The sequence below is a fragment of the Lampris incognitus genome, chromosome 12 (assembly GCF_029633865.1).
Source record: "Lampris incognitus isolate fLamInc1 chromosome 12, fLamInc1.hap2, whole genome shotgun sequence".
Lineage (NCBI taxonomy): Eukaryota > Metazoa > Chordata > Actinopteri > Lampriformes > Lampridae > Lampris > Lampris incognitus.
The window spans coordinates 53,448,203-53,473,784 of NC_079222.1; the positions used below are offsets into that span (position 1 = coordinate 53,448,203).

The 25,582-nt window shown below is 45.1% G+C and overlaps 1 protein-coding gene across 3 annotated transcripts in view; it reads left to right on the top strand.

Annotated features, from left to right (window-relative positions):
- Nucleotides 1-25,582, top strand: part of pam (peptidylglycine alpha-amidating monooxygenase) — a 303,428-nt gene that overhangs the window by 47,986 nt on the left and 229,860 nt on the right. For all 3 annotated transcript variants that reach the window (XM_056290498.1, XM_056290496.1, XM_056290499.1), the window contains 7 exons: nucleotides 7,316-7,407; nucleotides 12,062-12,145; nucleotides 13,115-13,163; nucleotides 15,141-15,208; nucleotides 16,020-16,100; nucleotides 17,596-17,672; nucleotides 25,348-25,451. In XM_056290498.1, the coding sequence (XP_056146473.1) occupies nucleotides 7,316-7,407; nucleotides 12,062-12,145; nucleotides 13,115-13,163; nucleotides 15,141-15,208; nucleotides 16,020-16,100; nucleotides 17,596-17,672; nucleotides 25,348-25,451 (555 nt within the window). The remainder of the gene's footprint in view (nucleotides 1-7,315; nucleotides 7,408-12,061; nucleotides 12,146-13,114; nucleotides 13,164-15,140; nucleotides 15,209-16,019; nucleotides 16,101-17,595; nucleotides 17,673-25,347; nucleotides 25,452-25,582) is intronic.

The window sequence follows — 25,582 nt, forward strand, 5'->3', positions numbered from 1 at the left end:
ATGTACATGCAATACTTCAGTTTTTTATTTTTAATAAATTTGCAAAAATTTCTACAAAACCTTTTTCACTTTGTCATTATGGGGTATTGTGTGTAGATTGATGAGAAAAATAGGAATTTAATCTATTTTGGAATAAGGCTGTAACATAACAAAATGTGAGGAAAGTGAAGGGGTGTGAATACTTTCCGGATGCACTGTGTACAACACACAAACACATACATACACATATACATACACATACACATGCATAAACCAATTTTAAATACAGAACAATACAGCAGGGGACATGAAGAAAAATTAAATATATGTTCAAAACATTGTATATTTTCAAAGTTTGAAGGTCACAACGAACTTTTTTTCTTTAGCTAAGTAAAACATTCTTATATAATTCAAATTTATTCAAGTTAAAATGGAAAAAAGCAGATAATTAAATATGCAAAGTAAACAATTAACAAGTATAAAGTATCTAAACATGATAAACAATAACCTAAATAAAGTCAATGAAACTTAATCAGAGGCTACAGAAAATAGTTCCTTATAATATGACAGTGTGCGTTCACATTTTTTATTCATCATAAAGGCCAGTGTGTCTAAATACATACTGAGCTCAACCAGAAAAGCACCAATGTTTGGGAGGGATGTAGAGAACTTCCCTTTATGTATGTGAAATTTACCAAGTGCAATTAGAAGATTCATCATGTAATTTAAAGATTTATTTTCACATTCAAATTTAGTAATAATGCCTTTAGGCATAATTATTATAGACTGTCCAGTCTTATAAAGTATAAAATTCTCTATGTCACTCCAAAACAAAGATGAGGAGGGGCAGTGACTAAACAAATGCTTAACCGTTTCTGGCTCAGCGCTACAAAAGGTACAATTAAGTTCTATGTCAGTAAATTTGGAAATTAATGCATTACATGGATAGATTTTGTGTAAAATTTTAAAATGGATTTCTCTAATTTTATTTGAGATACAGAATTGAAATGGGCACAACCAAGCTTTACGCCATTTTATGTCATCCAATTGTGAATTCCAGAAAGGTTTCCCTCTGGGTGAAATCTTATTATAGCCATAAAGCAATTTTCTTATGTTTGTGGTACATTTCATGTCTGTTAATTTTATTACATTAACTTTTAAACAAGGTATTTGAAGATTAACATTTTGATATCCTAAGTGACATTTCATTAATTCATCCGTGCATCTTGATGGGTGGTGGGAGGCGAAAGGTCCAGGAATGGCCTGCGTCTTCCACCAATCCGGGCGTACATGGATGACTTGACCACCATAGCAACAACAAAACCATGCACCAGGCGCCTGCTGCAGAAACTCCAGGAGAACATCAAGTGGGCACGAATGGAGTTTAAACCAAGCAAATCTCGCAGCATCTCCATTGTCAAAGGCCAACTAGTAGATGAATGGTTCTGCATTAGTGATCAACCAATCCCCACGGTCCGGGAGAAGCCCATCAAGAGCCTCGGACGGTGGTACAATGCAGACCTCAAAGACACCCAGCAACTGGAGCAACTTCGCCAGGATACAATCAGTGGCCTCAGGCAAATCAACAACACTGCACTGCCCGGGAAGTTGAAGCTTTGGTGCTTTCAGTTTGGGCTGCTACCCCGACTCATGTGGCCAATAACTATGTACGAAGTCTCACTATCTCATGCCAATCGCTTGGAGAGGCTAGTGAACTCGCAGGTGAGGAAGTGGCTTGGACTGCCAAGGTGCCTCAGCAGTGTTGGACTCTACGGCAATGGAGCCCTCGCACTGCCAATTTCCAGCCTGGTTGAGGAATTCAAATGTGCCAAAGTGAGGCTGGACATGTCCCTCACAGAATCCCGAGACCCAATAGTGAGAGGAGTTGCTCCAACCCTAGCAACAGGGAAGAAATGGACCCCGGCTGCAGCTGTACTGGAGGCGAAATCTGCCCTCCGCCACCGAGACGTAGTAGGCCATGTTCAACAAGGCAGAGGCGGCCTTGGCCTGGGAATAAAAACACCTACCTGGCAAAAGGCGACTACTACCGAACGGCGAACTATGGTGGTTGAGGAGGTCCGCTGACAGGAAGAAGCAGCCAGATGTGCTAAAGCCGTAGCACAAGCCAAACAGGGTCGCTGGATGAGGTGGGAGGGTGTTGAAAAGAGGAAACTCACATGGAGTGAGCTCTGGAGTATGGAATCAAACAGGCTGAGTTTCATCATCAAGGCCACATATGATGTCCTGCCCTCTCCCATAAATCTAAATCTCTGGTTTGGAGAGAATCCATCTTGCTCCCTGTGTACAGCCCCAGCAACCCTCAAGCATATCTTGGTTGGCTGCAAGACCAGCCTTACCCAAGGCAGATACACCTGGTGACACAATCAGGTGCTCAGGTGCTTGGCAGCTGAACTCGATTGCAAGAGGGTTTCCATCAATGCCCAACCCTTCAACAACCAGGAAGGGCCCCGGCGTTTCCCAGTTTTCATTCGAGAGGGGGATAAACTGAAGGCCAACCCTTCACTTCCCAACTTAGGCTCACTAAACGCAGCCAGGGATTGGGAAATGCGAGTGGACTTAGGCCAGAAGCTCATCTTCCCAACAGAGATCGCAACAACCACCTTGCGACCAGACCTCGTCCTCTGGTCCAATTCTAACCAGCTCGCTTACATCATTGAGCTCACAGTCCCCTGGGAGGATGCAGTCGATGAAGCGTACGAGCGTAAGAAGCTGCAGTACGCCAACCTAGCAGCCGAAGCAGAGGACAGAGGCTGGAAGGTGAAGGTGCGCCCTGTGGAGGTGGGTTGTAGGGGCTTTGTTGCCAGCTCCACAGCAAAACTCCTGAGGGAACTAGGAGTCAGGGGGCAGGCCCAAAGGAGAGTGATCAAAGAGCTAGCCAACACTGCTGAGAGGACTAGCCACTGGATCTGGCTCAAAAGGAGAGACGCCGTCTGGGCTGCCAGGGTGAACAGCTAACCACAGGTCACACACCCAGGACCGATCAACCTGTGGTGGGCCTGCCTCAGCGGAGGGTGTCTTGTGATAAAAGGCCGAAACACCCTGTGATGCTGAGGTACACAACTGATGATGTGTCCTGGTGGTGGCAATGTCACCTTGGCAGACATCTCCAGTTTGATCTCCACTGAATCTGTTGCAGTGCAAACACTAGGGATTTTAACAACCAGTCCTTTTTTTGAATCTTGAATATCTGGAGTAAACCAGTGACCGCTGCGAAAGGGCAGCTGACAATCAGGGAAAGACCAGATGACGGCCTGGAAAGACTGCTGACAGGAGGGAATAGACCCCAACGGGGCCGGTATGGGCTAGCGACTCATACTAGCAGGATCCAACGCTAGTTAGCGTTCCTGGATCCACCCAATATTGCTACGAAAACTTTAAGGAGAAGAATACCCCCAGAATCTGCGAGAGTGGGGGCGCAAGATGACTCACAGGTGGATCAAACGGTAACGGAACAAGGAAAGGATTTGACAACGAGTCGGATGACCAGCACTGCAACCGATGGATCATCAGCACTGGCAGGACAAAAGCTGCACAGCTGCATCTGTGGCTGGTCAAAGGTTACATCAGTGAAGGGTCTTAAGATCCATCAAGGCAAAAAGAAGTGCCTTAGTGAGCTCGGTAAGGGGCCTCGCATTGACCAATACTTCTTAAGAAGTAGGCCAAATCAGTCGAGTGAAGCCCGGAGGCAGGAGAACCCCCACAGTCCTCAGGGTATCAGCACCCCAGACGAAGCTCAATGTTGCATAGACCCTCCAGTGGACTCCGGTCTGGAGCCCGGCCAGCCACAGCCAGCAGCAGAGAGGAAGATGGAAGGAAGAAAACCTCAAATCCTGTGGCCCAAGTCCAGCCAGAAGATTGAGTGGGAGACCATCAACTCTGACCTTGTCCTCTTACTAGAAGGTCAAAAGGGACCAGTTGAAAGAAAACTGGAGAACATGGGAGCCATCATTTACAGCTATGGCATAGAGAGATTTGGAGTGAAGGAGAAGATACCCAGTAGGCAGAAAGACCCTTCAACTCAGCCCAAATCCAGGAGACAGTGGGAAATTGACAGGTTGGTGAAGGAGAGAAGACAACTGAGGAAGCAGTGGAGGAAGGCCACAGAGGGAGAGAGGGTTGGGCTTGACGCACTGCAGGCTGAAATAAAGCAGCATTTGACAAAGCTGCGAAGAGCAGAACACCTCAGACGACAGCATAAGAGGAAAGAACGGGCTAGGACTCGTTTCTACAGCAACCCTTACAGCTTTGTCAAGAGCCTTTTTGACAGCAAGAAAAATGGGAGCCTTAGAGTCCCCATACGAGATCTGGAAGAGCACCTAAAGAAGACCTACTTTGATGTCCGGAGACATGAGCCAGTCACCATCCCGGATGACATGCCACCAATTCACCCACCTGACCACCATATGGACACAAGACCCCCCACATGGAGCGAGGTGGAGAGGACGGTAAAGCAGGCAAGATCGATGTCAGCTCCTGGGCCCAATGGTATCCAGTATAGACTCTATAAGAACACTCCTGGAGTCCTGAAATACCTCTGGAAGCTGATGAAAGTGGCATGGCAGAAAAGAGTCATACCCAGGGCATGGCGAAGAGCAGGAGGCATTCTGATCCCCAAGGAAAAGAACTCTTCCTGCATCAGCCAGTTTCGCCAGATCAGCCTTCTTAATATAGAGGGAAAGATATTTTTTAGTGTGATTGCCCAAAGGCTCTCCACATTCCTGCAAAGAAACAACTCTGTTGATACATCAGTGCAGAAAGCCGGGATCCATGGCTTCTCAGGATGTCTGGAGCATGCTAATATCATCTGGCACCAGATACAAGCTGCCAAGAAAGAACGGAGAGACCTGCACGTGGTTTTCTTAGACCTTGCCAACGCTTTTGGATCAGTTCCTCACAAGATCCTGTGGACGGCGTTTGATTTTTTCCATGTCCCCAAAAATATCACAGAGTTGGTCAAGACCTATTTTCAGGATCTCCAGTTCTGTGTCACAACACAGAACACCACCACCACTTGGCAACATCTGGAAATAGGCATTATGGCAGGCTGCACTATTTCCCCCCTGGCATTCATCATGGCAATGGAGCTCGTCATCCGTGCATCTCGATGGGTGGTGGGAGGCGAAAGGTCCAGGAATGGCCTGCGTCTTCCACCAATCCGGGCGTACATGGATGACTGGACCACCATAGCAACAACAAAACCATGCACCAGGCGCCTGCTGCAGAAACTCCAGGAGAACATCAAGTGGGCACGAATGGAGTTTAAACCAAGCAAATCTCGCAGCATCTCCATTGTCAAAGGCCAACTAGTAGATGAATGGTTCTGCATTAGTGATCAACCAATCCCCACGGTCCGGGAGAAGCCCATCAAGAGCCTCGGACGGTGGTACAATGCAGACCTCAAAGACACCCAGCAACTGGAGCAACTTCGCCAGGATACAATCAGTGGCCTCAGGCAAATCAACAACACTGCACTGCCCGGGAAGTTGAAGCTTTGGTGCTTTCAGTTTGGGCTGCTACCCCGACTCATGTGGCCAATAACTATGTACGAAGTCTCACTATCTCATGCCAATCGCTTGGAGAGGCTAGTGAACTCGCAGGTGAGGAAGTGGCTTGGACTGCCAAGGTGCCTCAGCAGTGTTGGACTCTACGGCAATGGAGCCCTCGCACTGCCAATTTCCAGCCTGGTTGAGGAATTCAAATGTGCCAAAGTGAGGCTGGACATGTCCCTCACAGAATCCCGAGACCCAATAGTGAGAGGAGTTGCTCCAACCCTAGCAACAGGGAAGAAATGGACCCCGGCTGCAGCTGTACTGGAGGCGAAATCTGCCCTCCGCCACCGAGACGTAGTAGGCCATGTTCAACAAGGCAGAGGCGGCCTTGGCCTGGGAATAAAAACACCTACCTGGCAAAAGGCGACTACTACCGAACGGCGAACTATGGTGGTTGAGGAGGTCCGCCGACAGGAAGAAGCAGCCAGATGTGCTAAAGCCGTAGCACAAGCCAAACAGGGTCGCTGGATGAGGTGGGAGGGTGTTGAAAAGAGGAAACTCACATGGAGTGAGCTCTGGAGTATGGAATCAAACAGGCTGAGTTTCATCATCAAGGCCACATATGATGTCCTGCCCTCTCCCATAAATCTAAATCTCTGGTTTGGAGAGAATCCATCTTGCTCCCTGTGTACAGCCCCAGCAACCCTCAAGCATATCTTGGTTGGCTGCAAGACCAGCCTTACCCAAGGCAGATACACCTGGTGACACAATCAGGTGCTCAGGTGCTTGGCAGCTGAACTCGATTGCAAGAGGGTTTCCATCAATGCCCAACCCTTCAACAACCAGGAAGGGCCCCGGCGTTTCCCAGCTTTCATTCGAGAGGGGGATAAACTGAAGGCCAACCCTTCACTTCCCAACTTAGGCTCACTAAACGCAGCCAGGGATTGGGAAATGCGAGTGGACTTAGGCCAGAAGCTCATCTTCCCGACAGAGATCGCAACAACCACCTTGCGACCAGACCTCGTCCTCTGGTCCAATTCTAACCAGCTCGCTTACATCATTGAGCTCACAGTCCCCTGGGAGGATGCAGTCGATGAAGCGTACGAGCGTAAGAAGCTGCAGTACGCCAACCTAGCAGCCGAAGCAGAGGACAGAGGCTGGAAGGTGAAGGTGCGCCCTGTGGAGGTGGGTTGTAGGGGCTTTGTTGCCAGCTCCACAGCAAAACTCCTGAGGGAACTAGGAGTCAGGGGGCAGGCCCAAAGGAGAGTGATCAAAGAGCTAGCCAACACTGCTGAGAGGACTAGCCACTGGATCTGGCTCAAAAGGAGAGACGCCGTCTGGGCTGCCAGGGTGAACAGCTAACCACAGGTCACACACCCAGGACCGATCAACCTGTGGTGGGCCTGCCTCAGCGGAGGGTGTCTTGTGATAAAAGGCCGAAACACCCTGTGATGCTGAGGTACACAACTGATGATGTGTCCTGGTGGTGGCAATGTCACCTTGGCAGACATCTCCAGTTTGATCTCCACTGAATCTGTTGCAGTGCAAACACTAGGGATTTTAACAACCAGTCCTTTTTTTGAATCTTGAATCATTCAATTATACCTGTGCAGGGTTGCGGGGATGCTGGAGCCTATCCTAGCAGTGTGTGTGTGTGTGTGTGTGTGTGTGTGTGTGTGTGTGTGTGTGTGTGTGTGTGTGTGTGTGTGTGTGTGTGTGTGTGTGTATATATATATATATATATTATAAAGTAGCTCTCCACCAAGACATAGATATATGGGCTTACATTAACATTGTTGACTAATATCAAGATTTCATCTCTCTAGGGACTGTGGGAGTGTGCAAGGTACCTGTGAGGATGAGCCTTCAATCATGTATGGCTGGGGACGTAACGCACCACACACCAAATTGCCTAAAGGTAGGTCTAAAAGATTCTGTCCTTCAAATTCTTGTGCTTCTTTTTCTCTCTCTCACTGTGTAAGAATGTTTCTCTGCAGAATCACTTTACAGTTCTTTTAGAAGGCATGATGTGTTACAGCCATGCTTATGTTGGAGGCAGGCAGTGTGTCCACAGGCATCTTACAGGTAAACTTGGTTTCACATGCAGTCTTTTGTAAGCCAAGTAAACACCTCAGTCTGGTGCCTTCAGTTAAATGCTATTCAGACCATTGCAGCTCACTTTGTAGTGTTATGTCTTCTATGTGTCTTTATGCATGCTCAATGATCCAGGTAAGAAATCACAGAAAGGTGAATCAGTTCATCTGGACACAACGTTGAGTGGGAGAAATGTATCCCTCAAGGGGCTTTGCAGCAACACAACATCCTTTCCTTAGACCAGTGTTTCCCAACCCAGTCCTCAAGGAACCCCTATCCTGCAGATTTTATTTGCAACCCTGAATAGGTACCTATTTGTAGTTATTCAACCAATCAGCAATGAATTATGTCAGATGTTGCACACCTTGCATAATTAAGTGCTGTGAGATGATTGGTTGAGTAAGTACAAGCAGGGCTACATATGCAGGGTTACAATGCATATCTGCAGGATAGGGGTTCCTTGAGGACTGGGTTGGGAAACGCTGCATTAGACCCTCACATCGGATAAGGAACAATCCCTAAAAAAAACCTTTAACAGGGAGAAAAAATAGGAAGAAACCTCAGGGAGAGCAAAAGAGGAGGACCTCTCTCCCAAGACGGACAACACGCAATGGATGTTGTGTTTTCACAATTTACACAATACAACATTGAAAGTGGATAACAGAATTATAATGGAATTATGAAATATATGAAGAATATGATGAGGAGGATGCCAAGCAGTGTCCAGATGCCACCGGAACAGCGCAGGACGCGAGCCACTCGACCATCATCACCATATAAAAAAAAACCCATTAGTCACACGTCTGAGTGAGAGAAGGATATAACATTGAAACAGGATAACAAAATTATATGGTTTTATAAGATATATGAAATGAAATTGTAATGAGGGGGATGCCAAGCAGTGTCCAGGTGGTGACCATTGTCACCATGGACAGACCGCACGTGCAGCAAGGGAGACTCACATCCCACTATTCACACACAGAAGAAGAGAAAGGAGAAGACATCATTCAGAGAGAGAGAAAAGACATGTGAGAGAAGAGAACAGTTTACAATAGTCAATGATCTATAACAGGGATGGCTAACCATGTGCCATGGAGAACCATGTGTATGCAGGTTTTCATTCCAGCCCGACTCCACACCATGTGATTTCACTGATACATTCTTCCTCTTTGGTTGAAGAGTTGCTAATCAGTGAAATCACCTGGTGTGGAGTCCGGCTGGAATGAAAACCTTCATACACATGGCTCTCCATGGCACACGGTTAGCCGCCCCTGCTCTATAATCTCGTCGGCAGAACAGTGCTTGGTAAATTCATTTAGAAAGTATAGGTCGTGAAGTCCTCAATTTAAAGGAATTAATCATAGGCTAAAGCAAAAAAGATGACTTTTAATTCTGGATTTAAAGGACTCAACAGACTCTGATTGTCTGACAGCAGCAGGCAGGTTATTCCACAAGAATGGGGCCCAGCTGACTTCTTTTTAACTTTGGGTACACACAGGAGCCCTGTATTTTGAGAGAAAGAGCTCGAGATGGAATGTACGGTTTAAGAAGATCAGACAGGTAAGATGGGGCAAGCCCATTCAGGATTTTACAAGTCAGCAGAAGCACCTTGAAGTCTGATCTAACATGGTTATGAAGCCAATGAAGGGAGGCAAGAATTGGTGTAGTATGGTCAAATTTTCTAGTTTTAGTTAGGATTCTAGGTGCAGAATTCTGAACCATCTGAAGACTTGTAGTACTAGAATCTGGCAGACCTGAAAACAGAACATTACATTAATCAAGTCTGGATGAAACCAGTGCATGTATTAGAGTCTCTTCGTCAGCCATGGACAGGAAAGACCGAATTTTAGCTATGTTACGTAAGTGAAAAAAGGCAGTCTTGGTGATTTTTAATGTGCTTATCAAAGTAAAGGCTGTGATCAAATGTAACACCAAGATTTTTGGTGGCCACACTTGGTGAAATCACAGAGTTGTCAATTGTTATTGTTACTTGATCAAATTGGTGTCTGTGTCTAGCAGAGCCAATGGCCGGCATCTCAGTTTTACCCAAATTTAAAAGAAAATGTAGTAACTTCCCATTTTTCACAGCAGCCAAACAGCAGCCAAGCAGTCCCCTAAATTAGCCCTTAAAGGCACATACAGCTGAGTATCATCAGCATAGAAATGTAAATTTGTTCCATGACGGCGTATAATTTGGCCAAGAGGTGAAATGTAAAGAGAGAAAAGCAGAGGGCCAAGAACTGAGCCCTGAGGCACACCATATTTAATGTCAGAGAATGTTGATGTAATATTATTATAGCAGACACAATGTGTTCTTCCAAGTAGGACTTAAGCCAAGAGAGAGCTAAGCCATCCATCCGTCCTTCCATTATCCAAACTGCTTATCCTGCTGTCAGGGTCACGGGGATGCTGGAGCCTATCCCAGCAGTCATTGGGCAGCAGGCGGGGAGACACCCTGGACAGGCCACCAAACCGTCACAGGGCCCACACACACACACACACACACACACACACACACACACACACACACAAGCAAATCGTGCTGGGTGGTCTCTCCAGTGTGTTGGTTTTGGTCTTGAGAAGGACGCTATGCAACAACCCTCTAGACCCAGGTTAGGTTTCTAGAATCCTGAAATCACCCAAGAACCGCGGGGTGCGTATTTGGAAAACAAGATCAATGGCTGCGCTGTTCACTGGTTGTCATCCTTTAAACCCTCCCTATAGTTTGTTGATTGACCCTGGTTCAAACTTGTGCTCTCAATTCATACCACCAACAACTATTCCAGACCTACATCCAGAGCGAAATGTGGGCTCATTAGTAGTGGCTGTGTGAGGCTAATGCCCAGCAGAGTCAAATTAAAACGGTGAACCTTAATAACATTTTAAGATGACTGTCTGTAGGAAGGAAATACACTTGCTCACACACATATATCTCTTGTCTAGTGTGAAACCTGGTAACGGGACATTTCCCTGCGCGCAGCTGAATGTAAATGACTCCTATTCACACTGGACCTGGATCTAAATGCCAAGCTATATATCTGGCCATCTGTGAAAGCCCCTCAGTTCCCACTTTACTGCCTTAATTCATTAATCACAGTTTTCCCTTTCTGGCTTTTCTTCTTTACTTCCTTCCTCTTCTGGTCTACCTCCTCAACTTAGAGAAAAAGATAAAAGATTGATAAACTCCAAATGAGTTAAAGTTGCACTTGCTCTTTATTAAAGTGGCACCAAGTAACCTTTTTTGCTTTAACGTATTGTAGCGAATTCGGGGGGCAGCTTGGAACCACCAAAGCTGGGACGCGAACCTGGGTCACCTGCACCACGGGCGACTGCGCTAGCTAGTCAACTAAAGGGTCCGCCCGTTAGCCAAAGGCTAGCGAGTCTAGTCATCCGTGGTTGTTACACTACCCCCTCCTTCAGGAAGCACGTCCCCACGCTTCAGCATACCAGTTCTCTCATGCCTCTGGGTGCACGTGCTTCCGATGGCCTCGCAGTCTCACCATCCCACTTCTGACCCCAATGTAGTGAATTTGGGGGGCAGCCGGGAACCGCTGCAGCAGCCAGGACACAAACCCGGATTTCCCGCACCACAGGCAACTACGTTAACTAGTCGACTAAAGGGTCCGACCCGTTAGCCAGGGCTAGTGAGTCTAGTCTGTAGTTGTTACAGTATCCATCCATCCATCCATCCATCCATCCATCCATCCATCCATCCATCCATCCATCCATCCATCCATCCATCTATCCATCCATCCGTCCATTATCCAAACAGCTTTTCCTGCTCTCAGGGTCACGGGGATGCTGGAGGCTATCCCAGCAGTCATTGGATGGCAGGCGAGGAGACACCCTGGCCATTATTAAATTCATTTTGGTCACAGAGTGACAGCTATGGGAGAATGACACCAATTGCCATTCAGATCAGTTCCCTGGAAGTTTTGTTTTCACATTGCATTTTCCCAGCAAGTGTAGGAATTACTTATGGCAAACTTACAAGTATAGCAGTTTTATCTTACCTTGTCTGTGAACGTATCCCCTCTTCTTCTGCAATAGTCTTTTGAGCTGTGGCATGAAGATAGTTGTTGTGAGAGGATGTTTATTTTTACCTTTTGTCCAGAGCCTGACATACAGTAAATACATGTACACATACTGTATATACAACACGGTGGTCATAGATGAAAGAGAAAATAATAGCGCCACATGTCTTGTGGCTACGCTATGAAGAAGAAACCAAAGCCCCTCAGATGTCCTCTTGATAGTTGATGTATAAGGTCACCTGGTGCCTGTCTGTGTAGTGCAGATGTTCATTTCTGTGCTTTGTGAACCTCACAGATGTTTTCCTGCTCTACTGTCAGTTGTTCTTCCTTTAGCAGGCTGTTTTGTGTATTATCTCTTTTGCTTCCTCTTTACACAACTTTGTTGTGTCTGCTTTTGACTGTCTGGCTGTTTTTCACATGTTGCCGTCTCTTTTCCGTCATCAGATGTTGGCTTTAAAGTTGGAGGAAATTCGGGAATCTCTTACTTTGTGCTACAGATTCACTATGGCGATGCCAGTGCATTTAAAGGTAAGTCCTGAAGCCTGCACTAAGTGCTGGCATTGACTTACAGTTTGATTTTTAAAAGCCCTCAAATGATTCTGGAACTCCGTATAAGTATATAGTTCAAAGATACATGATGCTACTAGATGAATGTATTGTTAATCAGCAACACTGAAGACCCTCTGGCCCTTTCTGGTATGGAATCGTTCACATTTGTCACACATTCAGTGTGGTGGTTGCTCCTGCCCGCCTGGCCGTGAGCACATCAGCTGTGTGAAATGTGTTAAATGTTGCTGTTCAGACCATGTTGTGATCATAACCATGTACTGACTACATAACAACAGTGCATGCTATATGGACTCACTCAACACGCTACCCGGGTGTCCGGGTAGCGTGGCGGACTATTCCGTTGCCTACCAGCATGGGGATCCCGGTTCAAATCCCCATGTTACCTCTGGCTTGGTCGGGCGTCCCTACAGATACAATTGGCCATGTCTGTGGGTGGGAAGCTGGATGTGGGTATGTGGTGTGGTTGCTGCACTCGCGCCTCTTCTGGTCAGGGGGAGGGGGAACTGGGGGAATAGCATGATCCTCCCCCTGGTGAAACTCCTCACTGTCAGGTGAAAAGAAGCGGCTGGTGACTCCACATGTATCAGAGGAGGCATGTGGTAGTCTGCAGCCCTCCCCGGATCAGCAGAGGGGGGTGGAGCAGAGACTGGGACGGCTCGGAAGAGTGGGGTAATTGGTCAAGTACAATTGGGAAGAAAAAAAAAGGGGGGGGGGGTCATTTGGATGGGATAAAGCAATCTGGGTAGCACATTCATTTTTACCCAGGTAGACCAGGACTTGAGGTTACACTGGTTGTGTTTGGAACCTGTAAATGAAACAAAGCAGACTTGTACAAATAAGGATTTATTGAAGCTTATGTGTGTTAGAAAAGGCAGGATCAGTAATGCTGGCAAACAATAATGTGTTTTGTTTTTTTTTGTTCTGTAGACCACCATAAAGATTGTTCCGGACTCACATTAACAATAACCTCCAAACCGTAAGTATTCCCTCACAGCAGTCACATGTATCTGCACTACTTACATAGCCACTAGAGGTGGCTGTCAGTGGTTTAACTTTAGAATACTTTTTGGCGTCCAGGTAGCGTCTGTCAATCCATAATTTGTCCAGAAATCAGACAAATAGAGGGCGTCCGGGTAGTGTGGCGGTCTATTCCGTTGCCTGCCAACACGGAGGTCACCGGTTCGAATCCCGTTGTTGCCTCTGGCTTGGTTGGGCGTCCCTACATATACAATTGGCCGTGTCTGCGGGTAGGAAGCCGGATGTGGGTATGTGTCCTGGTCGCGGCACTAGCGCCTCCTGTGGTCGGTCGGGGCACCTGTTCGGGGGGGGGGGGGAATAGCGTGATCCTCCCACGCGCTACATCCTCCTGGTGAAACTCCTCATTGTCTGGTGAAAAGAAGTTGCTGGTGACTCCACATGTATCAGAGGAGGCATGTGGTAGTCTTCAGCCTTCCAGCGACTGGGACGGCTCAGAGGAGTGGGGCAATTGGCTGGATACCATCGGGGAGAAAAGGGGGGGGGGTCAAACAAATTTCCCTTCACCTTGTCGCAGCTGACTGCGATTTGCACCCTGCCCCTTGATTCACACAAGAAGGGGCCTGTATGTGGCCGTGTCTCACCTCACCTGTCTCAACTCACCTGTCTCACCTCACCTGTCTCATCTCACCTGTCTCATCTCACCTGTCTCATCTCACCTTCTCTCAACAAGCTTCAGCTAACTCCAAATGTCCACCTGTTACTAGCCAGCAGTGCTAGCATTAAATAACTCTGCTGCACCGGTATCTGGCTAGTCTGCCCCCATCTGGCTATCATGGTGCTAACTGGTACTGGCAATTGGTGTTGCCAGTGGGATTCCAGTGAGCACACACATTAACCAGCAATAACACACATTAACCAGCAGCAGGCGCTGCATCGTGAGAGCAGTTGATTAATGTAGGTTGTTGTAGTTTATGAAAACACTTTTTGTTCTTGGTCATATTTTACCTTTTTTTTTTTTAACTAGTAATTCCATTACTAATTACTTAGTGAAACATCCATCCATCCATCTATCCATTATCCAAGCCGCTTATCCTAGTTGGGGTCATGGGATGCTGGAGCCTATCCCAGCAGTCACTGGGCGGCAGACGGGGAGACACCCTGGACAGGCCGCCAGGCCATCACACAGGGCCGTTACATGTTTCAGTCACAGTAAACATGTATTTTTTGTAAGGTGCTTTCATTACATCACATTTAATTTTTTAATTACATTTTGATTTAATTCAAGTGCCGGTAACTTCAGTTTCAAATATCAGCCCCAGAAGTAAACGTAACATAACTTGGTGCTTAACTTCAGTCATCCAGTGCATGACCAGTTGCAATATCAGAGAGCACCACTAATAATAATAATAGTAATAATAATGAATCAAACTTGTATAGCGCCCTTCTAACACTCAGAGTTGCTGCACAATAAATGGGGCGAAACAAGACAACAGACAGACATTGCACCCAAAAAATGTAACACAAAAATGCACTTGTTGGGATATTAATTCATACTGGCAGGCAGCACCATTTCAGTGAACACACAGAACCACTGACATTCGTCTGTGACAGACGTGGTCAATATTGTCGCTCTAATGCAGGCCTGATGGCCCACAGGCATGCTGGCCAAGCCTAAACTGGATCACAGTCATCATCGTTTCCATGGACTGCTGAAGAAGAAGAAGAAGAGGAAGAAGAAGAAGAGAACACTGAATTAGGTGCTGCAGCTGGGTTGGCTTGCTCATGTCTGCTACCTGACTGTCGTGCAGTGTGACCATTCAGAACATCAGCATCCTAAACGATGCATTTGGCAGTGCTAACCATATAATTATAATTCACCATCCTGGCCAGGGATTTTCAAAGGAACTCCTAAGGGAAGATTTGCCAACATCCAGCTCAGGACTACTTACAGTGTGTGTCTCCTCCCTCCCACCAGGCAGCCCTTTGTTGCTGGGATGTATCTGCTGATGTCTGTGGATACAGTTGTCCTGCCAGGAAAAAGAGGTATGTTGCTACCTGTGTTGGAGGCCTTGGATCACCATGGTGACAGCCTCAGTGCATCCCCTGCTCATGCACTGTCCTGCTAATCCAAGTGTCACACATACTGCTGTCACACATCCATTTTTTAACGGACATTTCAAGGAAGTTTTTTTGGTTCAGCTGTCATCAAACTTTTTCACTTTATATGTTTGTCACTATACTATGCAGTACTGGCTATTTTAACTAGGCCTAAAATATTTTCATTTTATATGACCTAAATTCTTTTAGGTTAATCACTTTTTAGATTAGATTAGGTTAGATTATCTAATCTAATCTAATCTAATCTAATCTAATCTAACCTAATCTAATAATAAAGATTATTAGATTACATTATTATAATAATCTAATTATATTTAATCTTATAAAATCGAGTAAATATAATTATGATATTATATAATATTAATATAATATGTAATTATTGAATATATAAATATGATAATTATATTTATAACTGAGCAAATATGAGTATTATATAATATTGATATCATATATTATATGATATTAATATAATATATATTTATTAAATATATGAATATGATAATTATTATGTTTATAATAATGAGCTAATAATTATTAGATTATTATTAATCTACTAATTAATATAATTAATTATTATAATAAAGTAATAGTTAATTACTTTATTATTTCCCGTGGGGAAAGTCATCCTTTGCATCAACCCATCCCAGCCGTGTAGCTAGGAGCGGTGGGGAGCCACTGTGCAGCCTCCAGGGACCACCTCACTTGTCTATTAGCCAGTGTTTCCTTTCTACCACAGTTACAAATGCAGACATCGCCTGTGCTTATGGTTCCTATCCCATCTACCCTTTTGCCTTCAGGACACACACACATCAGCTTGGTAAGTTTTATGTTAAAGAACCTATCAGCTGTAGATATAGGTAATCAGAATTGGGGAAAATACAATAGGCATAACAGGTTTATTACAATTGTTCAGTCATACTTTATTTTCCTTGTCAGTGAGTGAGGCTGTCTATCCTGGAGACCTGTAGGGAAGCACTGCCTGTGTTTTTGTTTTGTGTTCCATGGAAAGGTGGCAATTTAAGCACTCTCAACCCAATGCAGGGACCATAGTGGAGTAGAAAACTGAAACACATAATTCAAAATATCTCCTGTCCTGTTGCATTACAATGACCACCAAACATCTCCTCCCAACATTCAGGGCCTGTTTTTCACAGTACCACTCGAGTACTTAGTTCCAGGGTAACACTAGCACTTCCTGTTTACAGATATTTAGTCTAATGGTAATATGTCTCGATGTATTCTCAGTAATCCAGGTAAGAAAATCACAGAAAGTTGGGTCAGTTCATCTGGACACAACGTTTATTGAGAGAGAAACGTTTCATCACTCATCGAAGTGACCTCTTCAGTCTCAACTGACTGCAGGTATTGCCACCCTTATAAACAAGTTTACACAGTGTACACCATCTACAGGCCAATGGACACTCTTTCAAGGATGAGGATATGCACATCCTTGATAGGGAGGAACGCTGGTTTGAACAGGGAGTCAAAGAGCCCATCTATGTGAAGAGGGAACGACCATCTCTGAACCGAGGGCGGGGCGGGGGGCTAAGAGTCCATCTGTCACAATCTAACAATGTCGTGATTGCAAACATTCCCAAGTCCTCTGTGAATGGGGTGTCCGGGTGGCGTGGCGGTCTGTTCCGTTGCCTGCCAACACGGGGATCGCCGGTTCGAATCCCTATTTACCTCCGGCTTGGTCAGGCGTCCCTACAGACACAATTGGCCAAGTCTGTGGGTGGGAGGCAGATGTGGGTATGTGTCCTGCCAGGCCTCCTCTGGTCGGTCGGGGCGCCTGGCAGGGGAACTGGGGGGAATAGCATGATCCTCCCACACGCTATGTCCCCCTGGTGAAACTCCTCACTTTCAGGTGAAAAGAAGCAGCTGGTGACTCCACATGTATGGGAGGAGGCATGTGGTAGTCTGCAGCCCTCCCCAGATCGGCAGAGGGGGTGGAGCAGCGACTGGGACGGTTTGGAAGAGTGGGGCAATTGGCCGGATACAATTGGGAGAGAAAAAGGGGGGAACCCCCCCTCAAAAAAAACCTCTTTGAATAGTACACATAGTTAATGGGCACGGTAATTTGCATACGAAACCAGTCGTTGGTTTTGGTCGTTATGCCACTGTATTTATAAGGGTGGGGTACCTGCAGTCACTGTATTGTTTATAAGGGTGGGGATACCTGCAGTCAGTTTAGACTGAAGAGGTCCCTTAGATGATGATGAAACGTATCTCTTAATAAAAGTTGTGTCCAGATGAACTGATTCAGCTTTCTGTGAGAGTCTTAATAATTTGGTATGTTTTATGTGTTACAGGTAGAGTGGTGAGTGGCTACAGAATCCGTAATGGGAAGTGGACCCTGATTGGGCGACAGTCTCCTCGGCTACCGCAGGTATTTTATGAAAAGCCATTTGAAAATTTAAGACAACAAAACTACTTATGACAACAAGGTATAGCAATAAATAGCACATAATCAAGACTGCGAGTAAGATCATAGGAATTCAGCAGAAATCACTAGCCCAGCTCAACAATGATCACATTTTAGACAAGATTCATAGCAGCCTTAATGATTGCTCACGTCTGTTACATCAAAGATTCAAAATGAGTCAGAGAGGCGGATTACTGCAGTATAAAACCAGAACAACCAGTTTTAAACGGTGCTTTTTATCTGCTGCCATCATCACATTCACCAGTCAGCTCTTAGCCTACATGTTGATCTTTGGTTTTTATGTTTGTGCAATATTTCGTCTATTCTATTTTTATTGTTTTAATAGCTACTGTATTCCATATATCGCTTTATACTTGTTTCAGTATTTCTTTTTTGTACTTGTTATATTTACGAAGGTGTGTGAAAGAGAGGCAGTTGTAGGAGAGAAGAGTGTTTATAGAACTGCATTTTCATATTGTTGAGTGGATGTAGGTTTTGCACCTTGACCAAATTAATTTCCTGCTGTGGATAATTGGGTTACACTTGACTTGCCTTACTTGACTTGTCTTAACTTGACCTACTTGACTTGACTTGCCTTCCTTGACTTGACTTTTTTGACTTGACTTGCCTTGACTTACTTGACTTGACTTGCCTTACTTGCCTTACTTGACTTGCCTTGCCTTACTTGCCTTACTTGACTTGCCTTGACTTGACTTACTTGACTTGCCTTGCCTTACTTGACTTGAGTTGATTTGACTTGACTTGACTTGACCTGACTTGACTTGACTTACTTGACTTGCCTTCCTTGACTTGACTTGACCTGACTTGACTTACTTGACTTGACCTTACCTGACTTGACTTGACCTGACTTGCCTTACTTGACTTGACTTGTTGTGGCTGGGCAGACTCATAACTGTTAATTTGGTTGAAATCTAAACCTAAATAACTCCAAAATACTGGAGACTTGTTCTGGCAGCAAGATGTATTATTGAGTACACATTCAGAAAGAGAGAAACAAGCAATAGTGTGTTAGTCTGTTCACCTTCTTTCCCTGTCTTGGAGGGACGGGGGACTCAGTTTTATACATTTTCCAGATATGATCCTGAAGAATGACTGTAAATGCAAACACATTTCCTTATATATATATATACACACAAGTGTATTTAAGACACTATCTAATCCACCAATATCTAAATCTTGACCACTTATATAGTTGTTCATTTTAATGGCAAGGCTTAAAGTTCCCCTGCACTATTCAGGATTTCTATTGTAAGTTTGCTTTAGATTCACAAAATAATCTCTGCATTCAAAGCTCATTCCCTAAACAAAAACAATAATTTCATGTTGGGTTCTGTTGTGTTTATGTTCCATTCAATCATGTTTGGCCTTGTAACACAGTATTTCACAATATTGACCAATAATATGCAAGTATGGGATTTTCTTATCCAGCTAGGAGTGACTACCTTATGAATTGCCATGCAGTATGCTGTGCACTAGATCAAAAAAAATGTCTGTTGTAATATGGAGTCAAACTTTTTTTAAACTGGCAAATACACAAGTTTGGTTTAGGGAGGTGTAAACAATAAGTAGAGATGGGCATTGTTAGAGGTGGAGTAGGGAAACCAATTGGCACTTGGTGTCGCAAACCAAAAGAACCCATTGCTTATTTCTGTATCATGTACTAAATTAAATTACAGTATGGAAGTAGTGGCAAGAAAATCTTTTTCGCCCTGAGAATGATCCCAGTCAAAGGACTTCAGTAACCACAAGGCTATATAACTGCCAGGAACAGCAGCTACAGCAGCCACTTCAGCATCCATGCCAGTGTTGCTGATCTGAAAATACATGTGTGCATGAATAGCATGTTGGGCACTTTGGAAGCTGGCTACCAACACATAGACACTATTAACTATAGTTAATTACCAATATCTATATTACGTGTAATATAGTTATTGTAGTTATTGGTAAAACTCATTTCCTTGAGGTATTTGATCGAAAAAAATGAAAACTTACCAGGGTCACATAAGGATGTAACGATTGATTGCAGTCGCTGAATTTAATGCACTGGTCACTTGGTTAGCTGGTCTCAGACACAAGGAAACTGAAAGGTCAAAAGGTCGTGTTAAGGTCATTTCACAGTCACTTCTGAGACATTAATCATCTATACACTCTGCATAGACATCTATACCTAAACACTCCTCTATTCATCTATACACTCTGCATAGACATCTATACCTAAACACTCTATTCATCTATACACTCTGTATAGACATCTATACCTAAACACTCTATTCATCTATACACTCTGCATAGACATCTATACCTAAACACTCTATTCATCTATACACTCTGCATAGACATCTATACCTAAACACTCTATTCATCTATACACTCTGTATAGACATCTATATCTAAACACTCCTCTATTCATCTATACACTCTGCATAGACATCTATACCTAAACACTCTATTCATCTATACACTCTGTATAGACATCTATATCTAAACACTCCTCTATTCATCTATACACTCTGTATATTTATACCTAAACACTCCTCTATTCATCTATACACTCTGTATAGACATCTATACCTAAACACTCCTCTTCTGCTGGGCAAGGTTTAGAACCAGCGATTGCAGGAAACAATACACAATTCAGTACTTCAACAGTGTTTATTGTTTTCTTTATTGTTTTTGTTATTTACAAAAGTAACTGCTTATTAACTTAGTTTTTTCAACATGCATTGGTGACATCCGATATGTAAAATGGTATATCTCTGGTTCTATTTGGACTACAACAATAATATCGGTAACCCTGGAAAGGTAACATTCTCCTCTGTTTTGTCATAATGGCTGATATGAAATTTAGGGAGGCCACAGCCCTGCTAAAAGCGATCTAATAACGTCCATGCCTGCCATGGCCACTACGGGGTTAATTTTCAGTGGCTCCATATTCAAATTTCTTCTAAATATACACTGTTCAAAAAAATAAAGGGAACACCTAAAAACACAATATAGACCTCGATGAATGAAATATTTCAGCTGAAAATCTTTATTTATTAGACAGAGGAATGTGTTTAGAGCAAAATAACCTAAGAATGATCAATGGAAATCAAAATCATTAGCCCATTAAGGTCTGGATTCAGAATCATACTCAAAATCAAAGTGGAAAATGAGAACATAGGCTGATCCAACTTCTGTGGAAATTCTTCAAGACGATTCAAAATGAGGCTCAGTAGTGTGTGTGGCCTCCACGTGCCTGTATGCACTCCCTACAACGTCTGGGCATGCTCCTGATGAGACGACGGATGGTCTCCTGAGGGATCTCCTCCCAGACCCGGATCAGGGCATCGGTCAACTCCTGGACAGTCTGTGGTGCGACATCGCGTTGGCGGATGGTACGAGACATGATGTCCCAGAGGTGCTCGATTGGATTCAGGTCTGGGGAACGTGCAGGCCAGTCCATAGCATCAATGCCCTCGACATACAGGAACCGCTGACATACTCTGGCCACATGAGGACGAGCATTGTCATGCATGAGCAGGAACCCAGGGCCCACTGCACCAGCATATGGTCTGACAATGGGTCTGAGGCTCTCATCCCGGTACCTAATGGCAGTCATGGTACCTCTGGCTAGCACGTAGAGGTCTGTGCGGCCCTCCAAGGATATGCCTCCCCAGACCATCACTGACCCACCGCCAAACCGGTCATGCTGGAGGATGTTGCAGGCAGCAGAACGTTCTCCACAGCGTCTCCAGACTCTCTCACGTCTGTCACATGTGTTCAGTGTGAACCTGCTCTCATCTGTGAAGAGCACAGGGCGCCAATGGCGAATCTGCCAACCAAGATGTTCTCTGGCAAAGGTCAATCGGGCTGCACGGTGTTGGGCTGTGAGCACAGGCCCCAATTGTGGACGTCGGGCCCTCATACCATCCTCATGCATTCTGTTTCTCACTGTTTGAGCAGAAACCTGCACATTAGTGGCCTGTTGAAGGTCGTTTTGTAGGGCTCTGGCAGTGCTCCTCCTGTTCCTTCTTGCACAAAGGACCAGATAGCGGTCCTGCTGCGGGGTGGTTGTCCTCCTGCGGCCCCCTCCACGTCTCCTGGTGTACTGGCCTGTCTCCTGGTACCTCCTCCATGCTCTGGACACTGTGCTGGGAGACACATCAAATCTTCTTGCCACAGCACGCATTGATGTGCCATCCTGGATGAGCTGCACTACCTGAGCAACTTCTGTAGGTTGCAGATACCGCCTCATGCCACCTCTAGTGGTGAGGGCACTAGCAAAATGAAAAACTAACCAAAGATCGGCCAGAAAAGATGAGGACAGGCAAATGGTCTGTGGCCACCACCTGCAAATCCATTCCTTTTATAGGGGTTGTCTTGCAAATTGTCTAATTTCCACCTGGTGGAAATTAGACAATTTACCAACAGGTGAAATTGATTCACAAATCAGTGTTGCTTCCTAACTGGACAGGTTGATATCTCAAAAGTGTGATTGACTTGGAGCTACATTGCATTGCTTATGTGTTCCCTTTATTTTTTTGAGCAGTGTATTAAGTGACATATGTACCAAGTTTGGTGCTTTTATCACAAAATGCACAATCCTTATGAATATTGGAGCTTAGCTGCCCCACTATTAGGAGACACGGTGTGTAACTGCTTGGTGGAACAAAAACTTTCACCCACACTGGCCCTTTCTGAATAAGATTGCCCACCCTTGCTCTAGAGTTTCGCAGCTCTCCCAGTTAGCTGCCACGTCTTTTGGAAGCAGGGCATACTGAACTCCGATGAAACACTGTTACCGCCGATAAAACACTGTTTCTTACTCTCTTGCTCCTGCTCTCTGGCCTGTGCTACTGGCCCGCCTCCGTAGCGCCCTGCATGCTCGACCCCTCCCCTCCGTACTGTCTTTGACACCGTTCCATTCCATCCAGTCCCGAGCATCCAACTCCAGAACACGCAAGTATTCTTACTCACCTGCTATTGACTTGGTCATGGTCTGGGTGCCGTTAACCTTTACCACTCCCATTGGCTTATTCAGTTTTAAGCAATTGTTTTAAGATTATTCCACCATTGTTTTAACTCTCTGTTTCTCAGGTAACAGCACCCGTCTTTGCTGCAATTATTCAATAATTTGCATAAATCCATGAGTTCCATTCATATTCACTTGATTCAGTATCCACAATCTGGATTAGATTAGTCTCCCTTGGTCTTCGTGTGTCTTGTGTTAGTCTTAGTTATGCATCTGATTGAAATTAAGCAGTAGTGGTAAATAAATGTGTGTTAAGTGTGAACGGACTGGTCTTGTGTTTATTTGTGTCCGCATTTTGATCACTTAACCGAAAAACCTGCCCTGTGCTTTGTATGAAGATTAGTAGCAAGATTAGTGACAGCACTGTCATTAACTGACCCGTCTTGACTGCAGTGAGAGAATCATTCTGTCAGTATTATATGAGCTCTGCAGGATCACCTGGACCAGACAGTTGATCTTACAGTTACAGATGACTCCATACTGTGTGAGCTGTCAGTATTATTTGAGCTCTGCAGGATCAAATGGACCAGAGAGTTGATCTTGGAGTTACAGATGACTCCATACTGTGTGAGCTGTCAGTATTATATGAGCTCTGCAGGATCACCTGGACCAGACAGTTGATCTTACAGTTACAGATGACTCCATACTGTGTGAGCTGTAAGTATTATAGGAGCTCTGCAGGATCACCTGGACCAGACAGTTGATCTTACAGTTACAGATGACCCCATACTGTTTGCGCTGTCAGTATTATATGAGCTCTGCAGGATCAAATGGACCAGAGAGTTGAACTTGGAGTTACAGATGACTCCATACTGTTTGAGCTGTCAGTATTATATGAGCTCTGCAGGATCACCTGGACCAGACAGTTGAACTTGGAGTTACAGATGACTCCATACTGTTTGAGCTGTCAGTATTATATGAGCTCTGCAGGATCACCTGGACCAGACAGTTGAACTTGGAGTTACAGATGACTCCATACTGTTGGAGCTGAAGTTCCTACATGTCTTTTCTCTTCTTTATTTGAGATGAAAGCAGAAAATCAGAAAACGAGTTTAATGAAGTCACAATAACAAATGTTATGTTTTGAAATATGTCAAGATAGAAATTGCACCTTGATCCAAAAGCTGCGGTACAGATCAAACTGTGAGTTTAGTGAATTATTACACCCATACTAGCAGTTAACAGCAGGGAAGGTGAAGATAGAAACTTATCACAACATGCTGAAGATGAAGATGTGGATCTCAACTGTTATCTGACAGCAACCAGTGGCTCTCACTTTTTAAGATGTAGCGGTCTATTCCATTGCCTACTAACACGGGGATCCCGTTTCGAATCCCCGTGTTACCTCCGACTGGGTTGGGCGTCCCTACAGACACAATTGGCTGTGTCTGCGGGTGGGAAGCCGAATGTGGGTGTGTGTCCTGGTCGCTGCACTAACGCCTCCTCTGGTTGATCAGGGCAATTGTTCGGGGGGGGGATAGCGTGGTCCTCCCACGCGCTACGCCCCCCCCCCCACGCGCTGCGTCCCCCTGGTGAAACTCCTCACTGTCAGGTGAAAAGAAGTGGCTGGCAACTCCACATGAGGCATGTGGTAGTCTGCAGCGCCCCCTGGATCAGCAGAGGGGGTGGAGAAGTGACCGGGCGGCTCCGAAGGGTGGGGTAATTGGCCAAGTACAGTTCGGGAGAAAAAGGGTTCCGGGGGGGGGGGGGGTCCAAAAAAAACAAAAACAAAAACATGTAACAGCAAGGTGAAGAGCTTGTCATGAAGTGTAACTATGTTGTGACCAGAGTGCATGGCAACACAGGCGTGTCATGAGGTGTAACTATGTTATGACCAGAGTGCATGGCAACACAGGCGTGTCATGAGGTGTAACTATGTTATGACCAAAGTACATGGCAACACAGACGTGTCATGAGGTGTAACTATGTTATGACCAGAGTGCATGGCAACACAGGCGTGTCATGAGGTGTAACTATGTTATGACCAGAGTGCATGGCAACACAGGCGTGTCATGAGGTCTAACTATGTTATGACCAGAGTACATGGCAACACAGACGTGTCATGAGGTGTAACTATGTTATGGCCAGAGTGCATGGCAACACAGACGTGTCATGAGGTGTAACTATGTTATGACCAGAGTACATGTCAACACAGGCGTGTCATGAGGTGTAACTATGTTATGACCAGAGTGCATGGCAACACAGGCGTGTCATGAGGTGTAACTATGTTATGACCAGAGTGCATGGCAACACAGACGTGTCATGAGGTGTAACTATGTTATGACCAGAGTACATGGCAACACAGGCGTGTCATGAGGTGTAACTATGTTATGACCAGAGTACATGGCAACACAGACGTGTCATGAGGTGTAACTATGTTATGACCAGAGTACATGGCAACACAGGCGTGTCATGAGGTGTAACTATGTTATGACCAGAGTACATGGCAACACAGGCGTGTCCAGCAGCACATGACGTGAGAGTGTTGCCCACTTTGGGACAACACTAGTCTGCTTATATTTGGTGGTGAGTTTGACTGTTTTCATTGTGTTTTACACTAGATTGTTGTTATAACAGATATGCCTTTGTGTGTCTCCACTTCAGGCATTCTACACAGCTAACAAAGGGGTGGATGTGCGATATGGAGACACCGTAGCAGCACGATGTGTCTTCACTGGAGATGGCAGAACCTCGAAAACATACATCGGGTGAGCTCATCTACTAAACCACATGGTGTGCCAGTAATTTTTGAAGATAATGTGGTTGTGCTTGACCTGTAGATACTCTGTATTTTAAGGAACCACCAGTGGACTAAGGACTATATATTTTACTAAATATT